Source organism: Labrus bergylta, chromosome 2 (genome assembly GCF_963930695.1).
Source record: "Labrus bergylta chromosome 2, fLabBer1.1, whole genome shotgun sequence".
Classification (NCBI taxonomy): Eukaryota; Metazoa; Chordata; class Actinopteri; order Labriformes; family Labridae; genus Labrus; species Labrus bergylta.
In genome coordinates, this window is record NC_089196.1 from 9,974,005 (window position 1) to 9,993,054 (window position 19,050).

Below are 19,050 nucleotides of genomic sequence, written 5' to 3' on the forward strand. Positions count from 1 at the left end.
CAAAGACAGCAGGACTCACTTCCCAGGCAGACGTAAAAGAAGCCAGAGCTTCCTCTGGAGGAGACACTGGTATCCTGCATGTCAGCACAGGAGATGACCGGGCAGTGCTGATCTGGAGCCAACAGCTCCGTACACTGCTGGCCCACTGAATCTCTGAACTTGTGTGTGTGTGGGTCTGTTTCCTCTCAAGTCATGCTTGTATGTAGCTAAACATGCATTGCCTGCGTGTGGGGCAGCATGGTTCATTATCACTTCATAACCCTGCCAGCTGTTTAAGGGCTGTTTGAATGTGATGTTTGTGTTGCAGTATTAAGGGAATAACAGACTTAAATGATTCTAGCCCCCACACCTTAACTCCAGATGGTTGGCTTTGTGCTAAAGTAGCCTCAAGAAGTTTGACATTTTTTTCAGTGAACTGTTATATGTAAACACATGCATACTGAGAGAATATTTTTCTTGGATTCACACTGAATTACTGTAAATCAGTCGTTTTCAGAACTGTATGATTATAGCTCTTGGGTGTCATGCTTTTAATAAATTAATGCAAATCTGTTAATCCTTAAAAAACCTCAGAAGTACCACAAATCTCACCAAAATATTCCCTCTTAATAACAGTTTAATAAAGTGCGGACAACTCATATATATCTCTTATTGTGCTCTTTAGGGGCAGTGTGGAGTGAAAACAGACTGCTTATTTTACTCTATAATCCCAGGATACGATCTGTCATGGCTTCCCTCTTTCCAACACAGCTGCCCTATTGGAGCTGCCTCCAAGTCCTCACACAACAGCTCATTGTCAACTCTGCATATTGCACTTTTAACGCTCTGGTTATGATCAACGAGAGGATCTGCTAACAAGAGTGTGGACAGCTAATGGGCAGTCAAACTTGGACCATGATCTGCACTCTTGATACTTATGATGCCATCTTTTGTCCCCCGCAGGCTGAAGCCCAGATCAAAAATGAGGACAGTAATGTTTAAGGAACCAGATAATGCCTGCTGTTATGTTTGCTTCGAAGACAGAGACATCATTTTAAAGATGCATGTAATGAAGATTGGGGTTTTCAGCATAGGATACATCCAGTTGTTGTGTGATTCTACCTAGCAAGCTGCATATACACACCTTTTAGAGTCATCATTACCCAGATGCAGTAGTGAGTGAAGGGTTTGGTAGTGTTGGCCAGACAAAAATGTAAAAACAGGTAACATTTTAACATTTTAGTATTTTTTGTGTCTAAACTAAGGCACCATCTAGAATTGTTCTGTCTCTTTCAAAAAGAGGCCACCTGTGACAGGCAAAGCCCTGGCAGGTGTGTCGATACTCCAACTGAGAAGGAGCAAGGAGTCCACCTGGGACTGATTTGCTCTAATAACCTTGATTTGTGGCAGGCCATCTTCCTTCAAACATCATCACTTGTGTTGTTTAAACCCGGGTAAGGACTAAGCTGACTCCTACCCACCGGGAGGTCTGGAGTCAAGCTGTTCCTCAACCACAGCATGGACACATGTTTCTTTCGCAGGTAATGTACCTGGACGAGAAAGTGGAGTACAGCATCATCCCAGCCTTAGCCAACCCTTCTTCTTTGGCTCGTCTGTCATGCTTCCATGAATAGCAGAGGGGGGTCCTTCCTGTAAAAGCCCTTTAAGCTCGTTCAACTGAGACACGCCGGATGAGGTTTCACAGGACTTAAGATCCTCTGCATTCCCAGTGGTGAGACAGGGAGTGGCTGCAGAACTCAGCGTGCTTCTCTAGACCTACCATGGCCCGGACAGCGAGTCGTCCCATCCCTGCGCTCCACTTCCTTTTATCTGAGGTCTCAGGGCTGAGAAATGCCCACTCCTTTCTGCTCTCTTGCATAAGAAATAGACACTATCCTGGGGCAGATGTAGGTCACTTCTTAGCAGTTTCCTGCCCTGCTGGTGATGGCTGCACATGTGGCAGCCTTTCAGCTGTTTCCAGTTGTAAAACAACGAATGGAACCAGCTGCTGTCAGCACCTAGTGGACCTGATAGACAAAAAAGCCTGATAATTACATTTATCAAAGGCTCTCCTTGTTATCAACTTTTTCTTATTTTCTTTAATGTTTGAAAAAATGTTGCCATTGGCACAGTATCCAAAAAATCCAGCAATGTTTCACTGCCGACGCAGATCAGCTATAGTGCATCCCCATAAGAGGTCAAAACAAATAGTAGGCAGCAGTTGCTTGTTAAGACTGGAAGACGTTAAGACATTCGGTCCTTCGTAGCCACTGGAATGAGACTCAAAATCAGAGGCATTTTTTTTATGCTTCTGTTTTCATTCAGAGAAAACAAAAGGAAAACTGTAGTCCTTTTCAGAGTCCTGATAATGATTAAACCTAAAAGGTCAAGCACCTGTCAAAACAGAAATTCTACACAGCCGGCTATTTCTGTAGAAAGCCACTGAGGAACATTACAGTCTAAGTAATGATTGTCTTTGCCATTAAATATAATCATGCTGTCAACCATTATGTCAGACTTTGGATAATCTTTACTCAGAGTGGTGGAATGACTCATTTAAGAAATAAGCCTCCCGCAATCCCAATGTCTCACTGTCTGACCTCATCTGGCTTCTTAATTGTTACAGATTCCACAGAACAAGTGGCTAATAGACCGACAAGGATTATGCATATTAGTCCAGTTCATTTAAAAAGAACACATTTTAAGTATTATTCTGAGAAAAGGCATCACTGCTTTCAATTCAGAGGAACAACAATAATGATTCATGAAAGCTGTGCTGCAGGGGGGGGGGGGGGGGGGGGGGGGGTACTGCTGCTTGACAAACTTCCACTGTGAGAGACACTCCTCTGGGAATACATGCTTGAGAGTGCAGAAAACTGTATGTTATCAGCTTGACAGTCGAGCTGTTTCACTTTTTTTTTTGTTTAGGCAAAATCCCTCCAAGGAATACTTTTGGTATGAAAGAATAGTCTACAGACAGAGAAAGAGCAGCTTGCTTCGAGGGACTGGAAGGAGTTGGTAGGGGGATTTTGTAAAAAGCCACAATAGCATCCTTCCTGTCCTCATCCTGCCGTCTTTAAGTTGAGACAGATCTTTGAACAGTTTGCTTTTGATAGGTCCCAGCCTCATCCACGTATGACTGTTTCTCCTCCAGCTTGACACGTCACAATGTAACATTTATGTGATGGTGTTTTTCTTCTCCTGCCAGGTTTTAAAGTGGGTGGAAGAGACAGTCCAGGCCATGAAGGTCCACCTGCTGTCCTCTAACCATGACAGTGCCCAGGAAAACAAGTGGGAGGTGCCCTTTGACCCCAGCCTTCGAGAGGTCACTGTGTCTCTCAGTGGACCAGCACCACAAATCGAGCTTAGTGATCCCTTTGGTATGCATTGTATACCAAACACATTGAAATCTATCATATTCTGCTATATTACAAGTATTTTCTATCAAGACTTCCTTAGCTTAATCTGTTGTCTTTTCTTCATAGGTCGTGTTGTAGGTGAAGAGCAGGGCCTTAAAGAGCTGTTGAACATTCCCAACTCCGCTAGAGTTGTCAACCTGAAGTTTCCCAGACCTGGAGCTTGGAAGCTGAAGGTACTTCTCCAGAGAATAATGTCTGAATATGTTCTCTGAATACTTAAGGACAATTAACTGATTGAATACTACTTCTTTCTTTCTTAAGGTGAGCTGCAGTGGGCGCCATACTCTAAGGGTCACAGGAGTCAGCAACCTTGACTTCCGTGCAGGCTTTTCCAGTGTACCTGTTACTGAGTTCAACCATACCAGAGAAAGGCCAATAAAAGGTGCAGACATGTTCCTGTTTGCTACTTGTGTCTTGTATGATGGAGAACACATGCAGCAGAAGACTTCATTAAGCTCTCTCTTTGTCTCTCAGGACTTCCAGCCCATGTTTTGCTGAAATGCACAAATCTGAAGCCTCCGGGTCAGCTGAGTCATGTGGAGCTCATTTCAGGCTCAGGCCGCTCCTTACGCACGATCTCCGTGCCTCTGCCCTCTGACCTCGGCCAACAAGGACTGTGGAGTCTCCCGGAGTTCCGCACACCTTCCCAGAGCTTTTACATCAAGGTGACGGGAAAAGACGAGGAGGGCTACCGCTTCCAGAGGCTGTCCAGTGTCTCCTACACCAACATCGTTCCAGGCAAGACAACCCCCTCTCTGCAGACACATTTCAGCAATCCACTCTGTGGTGTATCTCACACCTCATCAATCTCGCTGGTGACCTTTAAACTTTGTTTCCTCCCATGTGTAGATCCCCCAGTTGTGAGTATGCCTGAAGTGGTGAAGGGCTACTACATGCAGCCTGCTGTGATTGGCTGCTCGGTGGAGAGTGACATTCCCTACAGGCTTAGATTCACCCGAAGTGGGATTACGCTTGGAGAGGAGAAGTTATTTCAGTAAGTATTCCCTCTATTTGATCAGCACTCTGTAACATGTGGCTCACCTTCGTTCAAATGCCGCAGCTTCCTACCCCCATTAACTGCTGAAAAAACCACTAATTAGGTCACTCACTAGTCTTAGGCATGCCTGTAAAGCATTAGTGCTGCTGTACTCTTGTGTTTTATTGGCTCATCAGTCAGGAAAGCAGTATACACATTCAGTTTTGTGAACATTACATATTCAATTGTGTCATTTTCAGGGATTGACAAAGAGCCCATTCTTTCTTGATGCTCTGCTTTGAGTTACTTTCACAAAGTGAATCTTAGTTGTGGTGAAAACTTTTCCCAGCATGTTTCTGAGATGCTAATTGAATGTGATGTTAAAAGGGATCTTGTTATTGTCACACACTTGCCAATGAACCAAGCGTGTCTTTGCATCAGGAACTCTGCCATAGCATCATGGGAGATTTCCCACGTCTCATCTGAGGATGAAGGCCTGTACGAGTGTAAAGCCCAGAGCACCGCAGGACAGGGACGTGCCTTAACACAGTTGACTGTCAGAGGTATGTTCAATACACTTACAACAATGCAAGCTTACACGCTTATTCAAGAGGCTTTAATTTAAGCTTGATCATTTTTACCTCACTATGATGTCTAAAAATTGCTAGAACCATCATTTGTGTCAAAGGGGAAACTATTCCTGTACAGTTTGTTCAACGCTGATAACAGCAGTTTGATGTGTTGGCTGTGTTTCCTCTAAACAGAGCCTCCTCCGGTCCTGAAGCCAGCGGTGAATGTGACTTCCTCTGCGGGAGGCGTGGCTGTGCTCTCCTGCCAAGTCGAAGGCTCCATGCGCCACAACCTGACATGGTACCGAGCAGGTCGTATCATCCGGGCCCGGGCAGGGAGGGTAAAGCTGCTTGCTGACTCATCCCTTCAGATCAGCCCTGTGAGGACTCAGGATGATGGCCAGTACCGCTGTGTGGCCACCAACACGGATGGAGAAAGCAGAATTGCGGTGTGGCTTCTCGTCCCAGGTACGGTAGGACAGTAGCCTGCAGGTCATCTGCTCAAACACTTACGGATAAAACACCAGGGCCTCATAGCTGCTCTCTGGCCCCTGTCATCTGTTTTCCATTATTGGCTTAACTTCTTTGCAGTCAGATTGAGCCACTTCCTTGACAGAAAATGTTTCTCATCAGCGAGAACTGATAAATGTTGAAAACTGTGGCTTCTATTTGGGTATTCACTCAGATGTTTGTCATGAATCTCAAAACAGCCAAATGAATATAAAACTTTCATCACGAGGATACCCCAGTCATGATGTCAGACATGGAGTGTTTTTTAATTGAATTGTAGCCCACAAATGTTTACTGTTGTTAAACCAGTGATAGGGAACTTATAAATGACATCATGCAGTGATGACAAGGCCCTGAGTCACCGTCAGCATTTTGCCTCTGTTTGACTCCAATTGTAGAGGCTCCTTCAGTGGTAGTTCACCCCCATAGCCAGGCTTTCTCCCGGGGGGATGAGATCCGCCTCGTCTGCTCGGCGTCCGGCTCTCCCCCTCCCCAACTTTTCTGGAGCCATGGAAACATGTTCCTTACTAATCGGCCGAGGTAAGGGAACTCTCAGCCCACTCAACACCTCCGGCACAGAGGACTCCAAGAGTCATTACATTCCACTTTAACTACTTTTACGAATGCCACATCTTGTTTGCGTACATTTACATGTAATGATGTAAAAACTTTCCAAACCACAAATTCTTCATGTGTCTGTGTTAAATAAATATTCAGTGGAAATGTCCTATTGATGCCCAAGAATAGCAGAACAGTTTTGGAGATACATTTCCTTTTTACATCTGCAGTCATCATTTGACATCTGCACATGTCATCATGAAGAGTTAACAAACATGACTTCTCGTGATTGCATGATACAGGTTTAGTCTTGACCAATATGGAGTGCTGACTATAAAAGGGGCCCTTCCAGAGGATGCTGGGAACTACACATGTTTAGCAACCAATAAAGCTGGGACTGCCTCTCAGTCTATGTCACTAACTTTTGCAGGTAAGTCCAAATCTTACCTGATGTTTAAGTTTATAGAATTTTAATTTTAAGAAGTGCAGGTGATGCATTGATTCTATTGACCATTAGACCCTAAATCATTCAAAAAATGTCCATTGGCATTGAGTTTACTTACTTAAGATTAGGATACCTGCTTCATGCCTGGTAGTTTGCTTTTCCTCTGATGCATTTGTCGTAAATTCTATTTGATTCGAGTTGCGCAGCAGCTCTGAGTAGAGCTCAGGCTAGTGTTGCTGCATGTTGCCTTGTCTTACACAATAGGATGTTTCCCTCCTTGTTTTGTGAGTGCTGACAGTTGTAGGGCTGAAGTATCAGTCAAAACTTGTCAGTAAGCGGTTGACAGAAACATCAACACTGATGGACTGTGGCAGACTCTTCCTGTGGCATGCTGGTGTTATACAGACTTTTACTCTCCAAATGTCATTTTTAACAACATTGATTTGTCAAGGCAGCATGAGCCTTGTAAGGTAGAACATCTTGTCTTTTCCGCTCAGCTGTCTGCCTTCTTCAAAAACATCTTTACTGCTGTGTTGGCACAGATTTTGTGTAAAATGTAAGCTTTTATATATACCTCAGGTCTATTGTGAAGCCTCTGCTGGTTTAAGGAAATACGACTTTGCTTTTATTTCCATAAATAGAGGCACTATATGCAAGTCTTAAAAAGTACGATAGAAAAACAGATGAACTGTCTTTTAAGATTTCCTTGCTTTCCTCCAGAGGTGCCTAGAATAACTGTGGCACAGCAGGTCGTACTTGTATCTGTTGGTGGTGATGCCAAGCTCGAATGTCAAGCCACAGGTGTTCCTCCTCCTCTTGTTCACTGGTTCAAAGGTAAGTTAAGGTCAAAAACAACGTAAGTTAAGGTCAACAACAATCATGAACTTGTGTGAAACAATATGAAGGAAAAATGGGTTTGTTTACTTGTGTTTCCAGGTGAGCTGGAGGTGGGCTCTGCTCCTTTTGTTGAACAGCATGTACACCGTGGCACCCTGCACATTCGAGGGGTGCAGGAGGTTGACGCTGGTCAGTACTCCTGTGTGGCCAGCAACCCTGCTGGAACCGCTGCTGGCACCGTCAATCTGGAGGTTGGAGGTGAGACTACCCTCAATGATCCACTTTAAGTTTATTTTTCTCTCTAATTCTCTCTCAAAGGAAAATTCACTCTTCCCTCCACAGCGGGTCCATTGTTCTCTCAGACACCAGTTGATGTGACAGCAAGCATTGGGGAGAATATCACCCTGCCCTGCATTGCCCGAGGTTCCCCGCAGCCAACAGTAACCTGGCACAGACAAAACGGCAGAAACATTCCTACGAGAATAGACAAGAATGGAAGAACAATGCAGCTGGAGAACGGACATCTTCTAATTCAGAGTGAGTTATGCATGAAACACTACCACAGCAATGAGCTTTGGCCTTCAGTGCAGGTTAATATAGCCTGATTGTTGTCTTGCACTGACTGGCATGGCTGAAGTAGTAAGTGTTCCTTTGTTTATTTATTTTTCCTTCATTGTGATGTTGTATTGTATTCAGCCAAAGGGGAATTTCTGCCCTGAATATGACTAATCCTGGCCACTCAAGAGAAGGGTTTGTGTTCCTTTTGGGAATCCTAATGTTATATTGTTAGTACTCTTATGGTGGAGAGGATGTATCTGCATTGGCTTCTGTCACTGTTTCCATTTTTGGCAGTAGTCTGGCCTAATTAGCTCAATCTGTTGCAGATGGCTTTATTTTCTACCTGCAGTTATTTTATTAATTGTCTTTATCCATACTGTGTTATGCACAAACTGTGCCTCATTTTGAGCTTCAATACTTGATGTCTTGTCATCACATATTTAAACATCTAAACACCAGAGATGAATCGATCTTCTAACATAAAATCTCAAGAGAATTATATTATGGGGGCATGTGTGTAAGCAGTCTGGCAGCTGAGCAAAACCATTAATCCCATTATTTCTATTTTTAACTTCCAATTACATTTACAGTAAGTCAAACTAATAACACCAGTTGTTATAGGACTTAACTGCTATTAACATGGACTTACTTTTCTAGATAAATTGTTTTCTTTCTAAGCAAATGTAGATATGTACTGTGTTACTGTCCTTTCTCAGTGCCTGCTTTCTGTGTGTTTTGACAACAGGTGTGTGGCTGGATGATGAAGGGTTGTTCATCTGTGAGGCCCAGAACCAGTTTGGAACCATCAAGACTGAGGCCAGAGTTAGTGTCACTGGACTGGGTATGCCTTTTTTAACGTCTTGAATCCCTCTACACTACCGTTCAATATGGTGTTGGCTGACTTTAGCCTTACAATACTTTAACACTTTCCTACTGTAGTTCAATATTTCGATCTTCACACATTCTTTTCCTGCAGAGCCTCCTCTCTTGGCCCAGGGCGCCCCGCTCATCACTACTGGTATCGGCCAGTCCCTGAATATTCCTTGTATGCTATTGGATGGAATACCTCTTCCAGAAAGACACTGGTCCTACAATGGAAAACCTGTAAGACTGACAATTCCCTTAATAATTCCCTTTCTAAGAAATGCTGAACATCAATACATATTTTCTGTGTTGTGACGTGACACGAATTGTTTCTTTTCTTCATAGGTCCAGCTTAATGGGAGAATGTTCATGAGGAGTGATGGGAGTTTGTATATTGAAAGAGCCAGCCCAGAGGATGCTGGGACATATGTCTGCACTGCGGTGAATGTAGCAGGCACCATGAACATTACAGTTGGCCTGGAGGTTCACGGTAAGAACACATAATATCAGTATAGTCAGATTTTGGTAAATTTATTCTGTTTCTTGCTGAGAGTTTTATGACATGGACAAAACCTGTAAAAACGAAAGCAAGAGCCTGCAGAGGATCCTGTTAACTTGGTTTAAAAGACTAAAACAGGTGGAAACAGCTAGCCTAGCCTGGTCCAAATGTTATTTGTGGAGACCTTAAGAAGTCAAAAGCACAGCAAAGACATTTTTCTTGGACCCCTCTGAAAATGTTTAGCTCAACATTTAAAGCACAACTGTAACAAACAGCAAAACATGGACATGGTTGGCCATCCTTAAAGCAAAATAAATCTTCCAAAGAGAGCAATTTGGATAGTAACACATTGTTTTCATGGTTAACTGTATTAAACTCCCTATCTCCCTCTCTAGCACACCAGATTTATCTTGTGGAAGACTCTGCTCATGATCAATAAATGCCACTAGTGTTTGACAATTCAAAAGGTTGTTTGGTAGACTGATAGGTCATCCAAAGATCTCATTTGATCAGAAAGAAGTGATTGGACAGACTTATTACATATTTTTAAAGGGCTGTTTTACTGTAAGTATTATAGTATGCTGAAATTAATCAAAAGCAAGAATATTCTACAGAGGTGCTTGCATATGAGTAGATCCCATTTACTGTGGTAGATCATTGTTTTAGGCAAGCTGTTTTCCCCTGCATCCAGTCTCTGTGCTAAGCTTACACTTTTTGGGCTCAAGCTTCATGTACAGCCATGAGAGTGGTATCAATCTTCTGATCTTACTACCAACAAGACAGCCAATGAATATATTTAAACACCTGTCAGACTATTTCAAAGTAGAAGTCAAACTATTTCATCAAGTATGCATTAGTTTTAGATAGATATTGTCAGTTTTGGACAGTCTGGTCACTGGTTTGCTGACTCAGCATAGAAAAGAACAATTTGTCAATGAGTCGACCACCTGCTGTCATCAGAGTGAGAGGGTTCATTTACTGCACGCTTTGATGAAAGGCTCATTTTGTTCATAGGCACGTAATGACAGACAGGCTAGATTATAGTTCATCATCAGTTAGTAATGAAGAAATGCCTCGAGTGCTCATGCTGCTGGCTGGCTTAGTCCAGTGATAATACTGCAGGCCTGCATCTTCACGGTCAGTCAGACAGCTGTGTTATGTGACCTATTTCTTCCACACAGTGCCCCCTGAGATCATCGCCGGTCCGTACCATTACATAGCCAACGAGGGTGTAGCCATGACACTGTCATGTGAGTCCAGTGGAGTTCCCAAGCCAAAAATTGTCTGGTCCAAGGTGGGTTGTCACACTGACTGTCGAAAAGTTACTTTTCTTAATGATTGCTTTGGCTACATCCCATATACCAATGCATGACTAATTGGACGGCCCTGATTCCCACAACATTATCTAGTGAGGATCGCACTTGGCATTCATTCATCTGGAATGAACTGGAAAATGGAAACTAATCATCATTAAGAGTTTGTAAATAATTGTGGATAATAGAGCATGTTTAATTTGAAAAGAAGATCAATGTCCAATCCTGTTATGATGATGTAAGAGTGGAATTTTGAGCCAAATGATTCATCAGTAGGCTAATAATGTAATCAGCATTGGTTATTAATATTAATGATAGAATAGTCTTATTGATCTAATAATAAATTATCTCAGTGTTTAATACTTTATCTTATGCCACATTGAAGCTGTTATTTATTTTTTAAGAGTAAACTTGTATGTAAATATAATTATTTTAATGATCAATTTAAGTAAAATGATTTTATTTATTCTCTATTGCAGCATATTGTACTGCTTGTAGTCTAGTCTCTAAAGTAGTATTATAGTCTAACACCTGCTGTTCTCCTCCCCCTGTAATTTCCTTTGATTTGTGAGAACACTCCAAAAACAGCCACAATAATGGTTTGTTCTGCAATCAAGATTTGATTAACCTGGCCTGGAAGGATGTAACCATGGCAACTCTACCATATTGCTGCTTGACAGTGACAAATCACTCATGAATGTGTTTTAAATCTCAGATGCTGTTAAATGATTTCATGCAGCATATTGTAGACTTGAGTTTAAAAAGGATCACATCATGAGAAAGGTAATATGCAATTCAATCCTAAAAGCAGCATGCTTCAACACAACATGAATCTTATAATCAGACGTTATTATTATGTGTTATGCAGCACTACACATCTGCCTTTAAAGCTGAATATAACTTGATGTAGAGGATAACATCATATCTGTTCTACATACAGTGATTATTTATTTGTTGTAATCAAGTCAATACAGTCAGGAAAAGCAGTAATTGACCATTTCAATTTAAAAAATAAACAGATAAAAACCACGCATGAGTATTCACCAAACAACATTACACATTCAGCACTGTAAGCAAGCTTTCGTTTTCTACATATTGTCTAACTGAGCCAGATTTATATTCCTTTCTTTGTTCCCAAACATATTCAAAATAGTACTCAAGAGTTTAATAAATTTATTTTCTTGTCAGATAAAAGTGAATCTGTAAAAGCAATTTCTATGTTCAAAGCCGGTCCGTTTGCAGCAGGCTGCATTCTTGTGAGTGCGTATTGGGGATAGATGGTGAGTTAAAAGGGTGCTCTGTAATTACATTCCACATCAAAGGTTGGGTCATAAACTTTAAACTAAGCTTAGTGTCCCTGCTCTGTAGTGCAGACAGCTTGTATTAACAGTATATTCTGTCTGGTCTTGTGCTTTCTGTCCTGCAGGGGAGGCAGCCTCTACCCAGGGACCACTCCTCTCTTCAGTCTGACCCTGATGGATACCTCCACATCCCCCATCCCACCACTCAGGATGCAGGGATCTACATCTGCACAGCCACCAGTCCTGTGGGCTACGCTAGCAGAGAGATTCAGCTAAGTATCAACAGTAAGCAAACACATGTTAAACCACAGTCACCCAAACATAGAAGTGTTTGATTTTACAAAGGCTGACCTGTCTACACACTGAAAGATGTTTGATAGTAACAAACCCTGAGAGACACAAACGTGGTCAAACAAATAGCTATTCTTACAACCTTTTTTCCATCCCCTACAGCCATGCCCAAAATAGTCGGTGTGAGCGGCCATGACAACACAGTGAAGATGGCTGCAGAGGTGGGCACAGAGGTTGTTCTCCCATGTGATGCCCAGGGGAGTCCCTCTCCACATGTAACATGGAGCCGAAATGGGCATCTCATCCCCCCTGTCACAGCTGGGTAAGAAGAAGAATTACCTCACTCTGACAATGAAGCAGTAAAAACAAGTGAAACATCATGTTACAAATAGTTCTCACCATACCTTACCTTAGATTTATTAACATCTGACTTTTCAAGGGAATGAAGCTGGCTGCCATTCAGAGCTGCTGCTAATGTTTGAAGGTAATTTAGTGTTGCCGTCTGAAGGGCGGTGAGGCAGAGGCATCAACAGTCTGCCAGAGAGCTGTGTGGGGGCTTCACTTTGCTGGCTAAACTGAGGTAGAACATCTGGTCCTGCATGGTTCGCTGATTCCTGACTTTCATGAGTGTGGTCACTCAGGTTGCAGACAGGACACAGACTGGTTATATGACAGACAGACTCTCCAGGCTGAATTGTTTTTGGGTAGATAGTAGAATGACAGAGTGGGTTGAAAGCCATGGTGACTCAGTTACAGCGTGACTTGCGTGGGGCCAGGAAGAAGGAAAAGACGGGGATGGTGTGTGTGTGGGAGGGGGGGGGGGGGGGGGGGGTGCCAGGAAGAGGGGAGGAAAACGAACTGACAGAGGAAGAGATACAAGCACTGTCTGGCTGATTCCCTGGGGTGCTTTAGCTATAAAACAACATGCTGACTCTTTACTAGTACTCTCTGATGAGAATAACACATCTCTGTGAACAACCCCCACATCGGCCCGTGCTTTGCATATGCAGGACTTGCGGAAACGAGCACAGGCTGTGAAAGAGGGAGAGCTTGCTCTGTGGGTCAGAGGAAATGACCAGAGGGTGCTGATTGTTGAAATAACTTAAATCAGTGGGCGGTAAGATTTCTGCCGGAGTCACGTAAAAGGCTAGTGCCAGGGGGAAGCAGAAGGGGGGGTGGGAGGAATAAGACACAGAGCTACTGAACAGTATATAAGTGGTTCAGTCTAGGCCAAATCCTGATAAGGCCAATTTGTCCCAGTTAGTCTTTACTGATTTCCAACTGTGTCTGACAGATAACTTTACACAAATGTGGGGAGTGATGGACAGGGAGAAGGGTGGCTAATGTCTTGTGTACTGAAGCTTGTGTCAATCTTCTTGGTGGCACTGCTGTGTCGCAGGCAGCACTGCAGTCAAAGCGCAAACCTCTGCAGAGGCAGTCATTTGGTTCCAATGTTCGACGTTGCTGCCTCTCCTCAGGCTGTTTGAGGAGGTGGGGGAGCCACATTACACCATATGTGCAGCTGAAATAGAGAGCTCTTTGTGCACCAAGCTCATTTCCACTTACATGAACATGTTATTGTTATAATTCAGTTGCTTAGCAGACACACTTATCTAAGATAAATCACAGAGGTGTGTTTACATTCCTTCATATTATGCATTTATACAGCTGGACAGCTTCTGGAGCAATACAGGTTACCACTCACCCCTTTAAAAACGCTGATCTACATTAAAGTGCGTTTAACTTACATTTAACTATTGTTGTATGATGACGTATGTTTTTGGAGTGAAGGTTAGTGTATGTGATTACACCCATCAGTCCGCTTGTTTGTCTGTGAATAAGTGGCTGACACGAGTGGCTGCTTTGGCATAAAACTTGTTCTCCATGAGGCTTTTCTTCAGGGAGTGAAAGATATTCATCATGGAAACCTTTGTGATCTTCAATTTATTGTGAGCACTTCTTTGACTTTCAAAAGATCTGTATTTCCTGCCCTTTTAGTGATAAACACATGTTTTGTGCATTGTCAATGCTTAAAATACTGTTCAACACAGGAAGAAATGTATTCATTTTTTTAAGCCTATGACCTTTACCATGGTGACGTCAGTGTGTCAAACTCTGGCTAAGTGTTTACACTGGAAATACCCTGGACAATGGTAATTGTGAACATAACAACTCACTGGAGAGCTGACTAAGCCGCAAAAGGTCCAGATTCTACTTAGTGCTTCCTTGCTCGTAATTTTCATCTTTCGCAGATTTTCAGTATTTCAGCCAAACAACGCAAATGCGAAGAAACAATCAACAACTTAACAATTTACTTTAGCTCAGTCAAACGGTCACTTCACGCAGGCCTCGTTTGGTGTTCAGAGCCCACTTATTCACATTTAAAGTGGAGAAAAAACAGCACAATAAACAATCCAGTATTATGCTCCATTCTTTCCACTAATTGCCAAAATTGTACATATTATCTAATTATTTTGCACACTAATGAACCACTTCATCAGCCAGCATCTGGCAGTAGCTATTCTGGGAATTCTATCAGAATCTGTTTACAGGAACTGTTTCCATCCACTACTGATTATAGAAACAGAGGCAAAACTGCATATTGAATCCATCCTCAAACACAAATATCAGTGTTGATATCAAAATATACATAGTGATATATCACTCTAACAGCTGCACATGTTCTAAACACCAAGCCGCCTTCACATACTGTATTTGTACCCTTGCTGTACAATGTAAACATGTCCCTCGAAAAAAATATTGCTTCAAAATAGGAAAAACCTTGTTTCAAAATGCGGTGGTTGTAGATCTTAAGTGACTCAAGTGTTGTTTTCTTCCTCTCCTTGCCCTTGACCCCTAACCCCTCCCCAGGTTCACGGTTTTGCCTTCAGGCTCTCTGAGGATCACTGATGTGCGCCTGATTGATAGTAAACTGTACACCTGTACTGCAGAAAACCCGGCAGGCAACGTGTCCCTAAGCTACAATTTACACATTCAAGGTAACTCTGTGGGGCCTCATTAGAAAGTGGAACTTAGGATCCATAAAACTGGGCTTTTAAAAAATGTGTAGTGTTGATTGATCTAAATACATCACTGCTGAAATATGTAAAGTATGTAAATGTAGTCTTGCATTCAGAGTATTTGTTTTCATCCTCAGCTAAACCTAGAATTCAGGCAGCACCTTCCCTCCTGAAAGCTCTGATTGGCCAAACAGTGACTCTGCCTTGTGTGGTCCAGGGAGAGCCAAGCCCTGAGGTCAGCTGGTTTCACAATGGACTTCCTGTGGGGGTCAAAAATACTACGCCCCTCAGGATCCAGCAGGTCTCCCTCGCTCATCAGGGCACTTACCAGTGTGTGGCCAGGAACAGTGCTGGACAGGAGACCTTAGAGATCAAGCTGGAAATACTTGGTAAATCTATCTTCAGTGCAGTTTTCAAAACACCATGTAGTATTAGGCAGAAATGAAGAAAGTTATTCCTCAGTGTATTCAGTACATTGCCTGAATTGTTTTAAATAGTTTCTAAGCACTGGTGACAGCATCACTGACAATGGCCCAGTTTCAGGCCCTCCCAGTTGTTAGAGGTAAAACCTCTAGACGTGCAGTAGCTGCAAGAGTTATAATAGAAAATAAATGACTTCATACAACCCACAGTGTTGAAAATCAGAAGTGTTTAAAGGTCTAAAAATGAACTCGATATTCGGGCAGCTGTGTCTCAGTGGTAGAGTCAGTCGTCTCTCAACCAGAAGAACAGGGGTTCAATCCCCACTTCTTCACATGCTGAAGTGTCCTTCAGCAAGACACCTAACCCCAAATTGCTCCCGCTGCTACTAAAAAGGGCCTTTGTGAATGTGTACGAATGTGATTAGTTAATACTGATGGACATTTTACATAGCAGCCTCTGCCATCAGTGTGTGAACGTGGTGTGAATGGCTAGGTGTGAAGTGCGCTGTAAAAAGCAATTTAGTAGACAAAAGGCTAGAAAAGTGCTACAAACTCAAGTCCATTTACCATTCACCAAATTGGACTGAAAAGCAGCCTTACATATTCTAGGTTCATTATTATTTACTAAATGCATACAGGACAATAATCTCTATGAGCAGTACTTATTGCAAGTTTTTATGTAAATGATGGATGTATGATCCTCTAAATGTCTCCTTTTGATGACTCTAACATCCCTAACTGGAGATAAGACATGACTACATGATTTGATGTTAATGAGACTGCCGGAGTTATATAGATACTGATAAGAGGTCAACCTGGCTCGGGAGTTAGAGGTCTATGTAATCTGTGGCCGTCATAGTTTCCTTGGGGCAAAGGTTACCTGCGGGGCGCAACACATCTTACACCTACAAGAATCCCTCTTAAGCTTTCTGTCACTGAATTTTTACCTGAACTGAAACATCTATTATTAACCCTGACTAATACTCCTCATACCTTTAATTTAATGTTCACTATATAAACTACACTTGCACAGGCAGAACCTAACATGTTTTTCTGTCGTCACAGAGGCCCCATCCTTTCCAGAACCTGGAGATGCAATCATGGAAAAAGTAGCAAGCAGCAAGGTCATCATCCCCTGCCCTGCTGAAGGTACATATGATTTACATGAGTCATCCATAGACGGACTGGAAAGGAAAAAGAAAAAAAAAATCAAATGCCTGGTATTAATAAAAGAAACACTTTCCAAGGTGTGACTGAAGTTGTTAGAACTTAAAATTGATGTTCCTTTATATGGCACAAGAGAAAATTCCTCTTTAAATGTAGGACAGATATGTGTGTTTGTGCACCATCAAAGGAATGTTTCACTGTCACTGTGGACTTCTAGATGCCATCTTACAAGGCACAGCTTTTTTTTTATCAGAGCACCCAGAGACATACTGTTCTTTATATATTTGAATGTTGCTGTGCGAACACGGTGGCATCGTGGATGGATGTGGAGCGCTTGCGATTATTACCAAAACACAGTGAGTGTCTGTTTATGTTCGCCGATTCCCCGATAGATACCCCTGACAGCCCATGCAAACAGGTATTGTTTGTATCGGGCTGTGCCATGGTAACCAGCTCGGACAGAGAAGGTGAGGACTGTGTCTAATGTGGAGCAACAGCTGGAACATCAGTCCGCCTGCTGCCTTGGGGAGCCACATCTGCTTTCCGCTGCGTCCGGGCCTGCTGGGAGAGGAATCCTAATTACAGGCTGCTGCTGGCAGACGAAGGACTGAGATGTCTGAGATGTACTGAGAAGCACAGGAAGAGAAGCATGTAGCCATACTAGCCCTCTTTCCATACAAGTCATACCGGCAGGCAGGCATACAGGCATGCTGGCTGTACCAGGCCTCAGAGGGCTCACTCTGAAATGCTTGATGCTCTTGACACCCTAGAGAGGCAGCCAGAAGCAAAATATAAGGATCTTGTCTTTGTTCTCTTGAGATCTGTCTGTATGAGGGAGATAAAGTGCAGTTTCTGCCAGAAAGATACTATTAATTCACCAACAAGCGCACTGCATTTGATCAAGGTAATTATTTGAGAAACACATGGAAGGGATAATCCCTGACTTCGTCAGCCCCAGCAAATACATTCAAAGTCTGCTAATGAGATCTGTTAACATCTAAAATAGAACATCTGTATTCATTTCCCCCCAGCAATGAGATAATGAATTTCCCTCTGAGCTCCTTAACTGTAAACACGTGCATGAGAAGCAACGGAAGATAACATCACCTTTGCTCAAGCTGCGTCTCATGTGGTTGGGACTTTTCAGATTGAGGAAGGGAGCTGTTTGATTTCCCCTTCTCGTCTGTGGTGTTTGTATATGTAACACCTCTGTAAATAGACAGAGCTGTGGCATTTGAATCACTCCACTGCACTGCTCTTTCAGTGAGGCACACCAGTCTACCCTCTTCCTTTGAATCTGTTCTCTTTCCTTCTCGTGACCATTTCCAGCCCTTTTCCACCCAGTAATCCTCGGACGACATCTGTTTCAGGCTCCTGAGTAAATGAACCACTGTCTTTGAACTGCTTACTCCTCAAGATTCTTACCTCACTGTTTGGTAATAAATCTTGATGCTGGTGTTTTAAATCTTGCATTTCGCATCTCTTCAGCATACCCTGTCTTAACTTTTTATGTGACTCTGACCTTGAAATCGTAAGCTTGCAGGCTACAAGGACTCTAACCATTTTGGCATGGGCTCCCCAGCTGTCCTGCTGTCCAACAGATAAATGTAGAGCCGGCTTTTTCTAGCCTGGCCGCATGCCCATTAAGTTCTCCTGTTGAGAAGCAGAGAGATGGAAGTAACTTTTCTTTTTGTCAGATGCGATCAATAAAATGTAGTTTAGACTCTCTTTCTTTGTGGGCACCCGCAGGTTCACCTCCTCCCAAGGTACGCTGGTTTAAGAACGGCCTGGAGATACACCCTGAACAATCAGAGTTTTCTGTGGAGAAGGATGGCGCTCTCGTAATTAGCACAGCGTCTGCCAGCCACAGTGGGGACTTCAAGTGTGTGGCCACCAATGACGCAGGATCTGTGGAGAGAAAAACAAGGCTCAAAGTAAATGGTGAGAATTTAGGTACTGCCATTTCCTCCTCCTTATGAATCAATGTAAATGGAACAGAGATAATTCCCCTTTTTCTGCATGTCTTCAGTTCCTCCAGAGATCCAAGACGATGGCCAGCCCCTGAACCTCACTGTCACCTTGAAGCAACCTCTCACTCTGGGCTGTAATGCCTTTGGGATCCCCTCCCCAACAATCACCTGGACCAAAGATGGTCTTCCTGTGAGTTTTTCACCTTGAATCCCCATTCACAATAAAACAAAAACTTGGGCAGCATATTAATGGACAAAATATAATACCTAGCTGTGCAATGCCACCAAGTGGCCATTGTTTTAATTACAATGACATGTTAAAGATGCACTAAACCCACATATTTATGTCCAG

General features: G+C 42.9%; 1 protein-coding gene across 1 annotated transcript in view; it reads left to right on the forward strand.

Moving 5' to 3' along the window:
- The window catches only part of hmcn2 (hemicentin 2), a 43,580-nt gene that overhangs the window by 3,681 nt on the left and 20,849 nt on the right, over positions 1-19,050 (forward strand). The window contains exons 5-27 of the mRNA XM_029277172.2: positions 3,188-3,359; positions 3,465-3,571; positions 3,660-3,780; positions 3,873-4,136; positions 4,248-4,392; positions 4,816-4,937; positions 5,139-5,411; positions 5,852-5,993; positions 6,314-6,441; positions 7,177-7,290; positions 7,393-7,551; positions 7,636-7,830; positions 8,597-8,692; positions 8,828-8,955; positions 9,061-9,205; positions 10,396-10,508; positions 11,954-12,113; positions 12,282-12,441; positions 14,991-15,118; positions 15,277-15,528; positions 16,627-16,710; positions 18,478-18,669; positions 18,758-18,888. Coding sequence (XP_029133005.2) covers positions 3,188-3,359; positions 3,465-3,571; positions 3,660-3,780; positions 3,873-4,136; positions 4,248-4,392; positions 4,816-4,937; positions 5,139-5,411; positions 5,852-5,993; positions 6,314-6,441; positions 7,177-7,290; positions 7,393-7,551; positions 7,636-7,830; positions 8,597-8,692; positions 8,828-8,955; positions 9,061-9,205; positions 10,396-10,508; positions 11,954-12,113; positions 12,282-12,441; positions 14,991-15,118; positions 15,277-15,528; positions 16,627-16,710; positions 18,478-18,669; positions 18,758-18,888 — 3,531 coding nt within the window. The remainder of the gene's footprint in view (positions 1-3,187; positions 3,360-3,464; positions 3,572-3,659; positions 3,781-3,872; positions 4,137-4,247; positions 4,393-4,815; positions 4,938-5,138; positions 5,412-5,851; positions 5,994-6,313; positions 6,442-7,176; positions 7,291-7,392; positions 7,552-7,635; positions 7,831-8,596; positions 8,693-8,827; positions 8,956-9,060; positions 9,206-10,395; positions 10,509-11,953; positions 12,114-12,281; positions 12,442-14,990; positions 15,119-15,276; positions 15,529-16,626; positions 16,711-18,477; positions 18,670-18,757; positions 18,889-19,050) is intronic.